The 3,895-nt window shown below is 42.0% G+C and overlaps 2 protein-coding genes across 2 annotated transcripts in view; one reads left to right on the top strand and one right to left on the bottom strand.

Moving 5' to 3' along the window:
- Positions 1-2,850, top strand: part of LOC123079075 (endoribonuclease YBEY, chloroplastic) — a 6,459-nt gene extending 3,609 nt beyond the window's left edge. The window contains exons 8-12 of the mRNA XM_044501748.1: positions 968-1,039; positions 1,163-1,282; positions 1,366-1,416; positions 1,861-2,049; positions 2,287-2,850. Of these exons, the coding sequence (XP_044357683.1) occupies positions 968-1,039; positions 1,163-1,282; positions 1,366-1,416; positions 1,861-2,049; positions 2,287-2,454 (600 nt within the window). The 3' untranslated portion in view covers positions 2,455-2,850. The remainder of the gene's footprint in view (positions 1-967; positions 1,040-1,162; positions 1,283-1,365; positions 1,417-1,860; positions 2,050-2,286) is intronic.
- A 17-nt stretch (positions 2,851-2,867) lies between these two features.
- Positions 2,868-3,895, bottom strand: LOC123079077 (uncharacterized). The gene is made up of 2 exons (XM_044501749.1): positions 3,540-3,895; positions 2,868-3,419 (listed from the first exon to the last, which is right to left on the bottom strand). Exons 1-2 carry the CDS (start codon positions 3,746-3,748, stop codon positions 3,110-3,112), a joined length of 519 nt encoding a protein of 172 aa, XP_044357684.1. The 5' UTR covers positions 3,749-3,895; the 3' UTR covers positions 2,868-3,109.

Genomic DNA, 3,895 nt, shown 5'->3' with positions numbered 1-3,895 from the left:
AGGATGCCAATGGAGGTGCATATTTGTATGTTCTCATGTTTGTTCTGTAGAATGCATTCTGCACATAATCATAACCAAATTGACACCCTAACCAAATCTGGTTGGAATAAAGCATACTTGAAGTTTCTTGATTTCTAAAAACATTTTCTGCTATTAGTTTATTATAATAGGTCTAGATCAGTGGTGGCAATTAAAACTTATGCCTTCAATAAAAAAAAAGGTACTATAGTTGATTTGACGTCATGAGAGTTACTCAAATCCCACATTTGAGGGCTGTGAAATTTCGAGATCCACGAACCTCTCAAAGCCGCCAGATTCTGGCTAGACCCTTGCACAGTGGTCATTATTTTGGATGATATGTATTCTTAAGGGTTTGTTAGTCAAGTAAAAATACCCATCTAATATTTATTAGAGTGACATAACCAGCCAGCAAAGAGGAAAGTACCCTTTGTTGTAAATTACTTCCTCTGTAGAATAGTGATCTAAACGATCTTATATTTCTTTACAGAGGGAGTGCCTTTTTGGCTCATGTATCGAGTTACCATGTCGAATTTGGTTCAGAATAGGCCAACCATTCTTACCTTCCTGCATTCAAAAACTTGCTATGCATGTGTTCCTGGAATAGGAAGTATGCTGTCGATACCCCTGTTGCTGGCCTGTTCAAAACATGTTTATTAGAAGCTTGCACAAATATGACCATAAAAAGCTGATGGCATCATTTGATGTGACCATGTTCTGTGCTTGTACTCACTTCTGTAATATGCTAGTCTAAACTTGATGCTCTACCTCAAATGCTGTATATTAAAGCAAGTTATGATTTATTTATTTTAAAACGAGTTATGATTGCTCTATTGTAGTATAGTGTTTGAAAAATATAAACCATTGTTCTCATCTGTAAATAAGAGCAAAATTGATTATTCCCATGAGTGTTGTCACCATTTTCATGAAGTTAAATCTGTAATTGTAGGGGCTGTTGGTTTATGGTTTGGAAGGGAGAGAAATTTATAGAAATACATTGAACCAAGAAGTATGCCGAGAGGTAAGCAACAACTTGTGTTTTACTACAATTGGAGATCATCCATCCCATCTGATAATTATCTCCCCAGCAAATGCTTCTACATCTGCAGCATTAGTGACATTTTTATTGGGATGCTGCATGCAGGCATTCTTATATTCTTTGGAGCACAAGGTACCATTAGTAGCATTTAGCCAGGATCGGTGTTTTTCTATGTTTAAGGACCCATTGGTTGATTCTCTCCATGAAGTATACCATGAACCTAAGGTATGATGGGATTTTAATAATCCGTTCTTTGTGAATCCCAAATGTTTCTATACCTATTGGTTTACATGGGATTCATCTTGCAGGCTGAAATAGTGTCATCTATTGACCAGCTTTTAGGAACAGCTGAGATACAGGTGCTGTGCTTATTTTAAAAACTATCTTTGGTGTCAATTACAAGTCTGAGATCAGTTCTGTATGAATTATCTTACTAGTTCCTTCACTTGAAACCTTACAGCATAAAGATTAATGACTTTTTCTTCATCACATCCTGATAAATATTTGTATAATATGAATAAGTCCATGTGGCCGGCCGGCCAAAGATTTAATAGTTCGTCAAAGATCAACTATTTATTTAGCACACTCACACTTTCTATCGGTGGAACAAATAAGCTGCTGTTCTTTTATTGCATCTGGCATTTATATATGGACATAGTCATCAAAAATCCATTTTGGCTCTAGGGAGCACATGCTCATCAGTTTATAAAACTATCTGGATCTTTTGAAGAAGAAAAGATTTAGCAGTTTGAGAATGTTAAAGATCTGTTATAGCTTGACTATGCTATAATTTTCATGTCCAGAAACTAGTGTTCATTGGAACTTCTGAGGGAGTTTCTTCTACATTGAGGCCATACTGGACAAAGGCGATAAAAGAAAGGGCTGGCGTTCTCCAGGCACAGCCTGATATGCTTGAGCTTGTACCACCTGCAACTTCGAAGGGCACCGGGGTGAAGATTTTGCTGGACCATCTTTGTATCAGCCCGGATGAGGTATAAGTTGTCTAGTTCCCCACTACATCTTCCATGGTGCAAGCCACATGTTGCTGCATTTTCTTCTCTCAGTTTCTTCAGTTACAAATCTAATTTTGATCATTATTTCCCTTTTCTAATCACATTTTGAATATATAACACTCCCCCTAAGCTTCCGTTGAATCCTCGAAATTTTGTTTGGCTACCAATACTACCTGGGCTTGCATTATTTCTAACTTTGTAACCTTTTTCTGCAAGGTAATGGCAATTGGAGATGGAGAAAATGACATAGAAATGCTAGAGGTAGCATCACTGGGTGTCGCTTTGGCAAACGGCGCTGAGAAGACCAAAGCAGTTGCAAACGTGATCGGCGCCACCAACGACGAAGATGGAGTTGCACAGGCCATCTATGACTACGCTTTCTAACAGCCGCTGACACTACTAAGGCGCACTGGGACAGGATTGTCTTCCCACAGTGTTGTTGCCAAATAACAAGTTTTGTTCAAACATCTATCACCAAGATAATTCAGGGTTGTGGTCACAGCACCCGCCAAGAGTTTTAACACTTGAAGCATCAGGCAGAGCTATTTTTTGGTTGGCAATCAGTGAAGCACGCCATTCTTTTTTCCACTGGGAAATATTTGTAGTTGTACTCCATATGATCCGTATTACTTGTTGCTCACTTAGTACAACTTTAGTACTGGATCGGAGGGAGTAAAACATTCTTCCATCTCTGATAACCCAAAGGACCGCTCTCTGTTTTGGCCATGCTACTTTGTACTCCTTGTTATGTTGAGAAATAACCAGGATGATCAAAGACCATGTACCGTGGCTCAGAATTCAGACCTTATATAATCTTTGTTAATCGAAAGAAAATGTTTGGTATACAACCGGTCTCTATTTACACACTGATGAATCAATCAATGTCCTCCTGAACAATATGTCTTCCCAAACAGCAGAGAAGCAAAAGCCTCTTAGTACATTTGACAGGCTAATACGCCCGCCAAGAAAAATCCTCATCAAGGAACAAAGAAGAGAAGCGAAGCCAGCCCTGGACAGACATTTTTTTCAGCTGCGAGCCCTACTGATGGCACGCGCTCTTGTTGACAGGGATCGCGGGAGGCCTGTAGAGCACGTTGGCGCTGCTGGTCCGCGCCATCATCAGATTCGCGCAGGAGCTCACGGAGCTCTGCTTGGCGATTCCCTTGCTGCTGGTGTTGGGAGCAGGTACGGGGCAAACTGTCTGGTTCCCGTCCAGATCCACGTAGCTCTTGCATGAATTGATCTTCTTGCAGGGGCTCTTCTTGGGCAGATCCTCCAGGCACCTCACCTCGGACATGCACGCGAACGACTGGGACTTTCCGTCGTAGTACTTGGACAACCCTCCTTTCCTGCAAAGAGAAGAAGAACACGGTCAGGAAACCTCCCTTTTGCTGCTGGCAGCTGCACATACATACATATATATGTTGATCAACTTATCAAGGAGGCTAGTAAGTTCCTCGGAGACTTACTTGGCAGAGAGATCAGCCTTCATGGACGACAGATCGTAGACGCCATCGGGATTCAGTCTCCGCGGCGTGGAAGCCGGCACAAACTGGTCCTCGCCGTCTGAAAACCGGGCCTCGTCGTCGGAGTCGCAGGAGAAGGAGGAGGTCTCGAACAGGTCCTCGTCTTTCTGGTGCGCCGGGAGGACCTGAGGAGCTCCAGCAGATCTGCCCATGCTTGCAAGTTTCTGGTTTCTGGAACGCAACGGAAGGACCTCAGGGAGAAAGGAAAGGAAGCTATGCTGGCTGAGCTGCTGTATGGATGGATATATTCTTGCTCTTGTTCTTGCTTGCTCTGTTTCACGACCTTTTACAATCTGGCA

The sequence above is a fragment of the Triticum aestivum genome, chromosome 3D (assembly GCF_018294505.1).
Source record: "Triticum aestivum cultivar Chinese Spring chromosome 3D, IWGSC CS RefSeq v2.1, whole genome shotgun sequence".
Classification (NCBI taxonomy): Eukaryota; Viridiplantae; Streptophyta; class Magnoliopsida; order Poales; family Poaceae; genus Triticum; species Triticum aestivum.
This window is presented reverse-complemented; position numbering and strand designations above follow the sequence as displayed.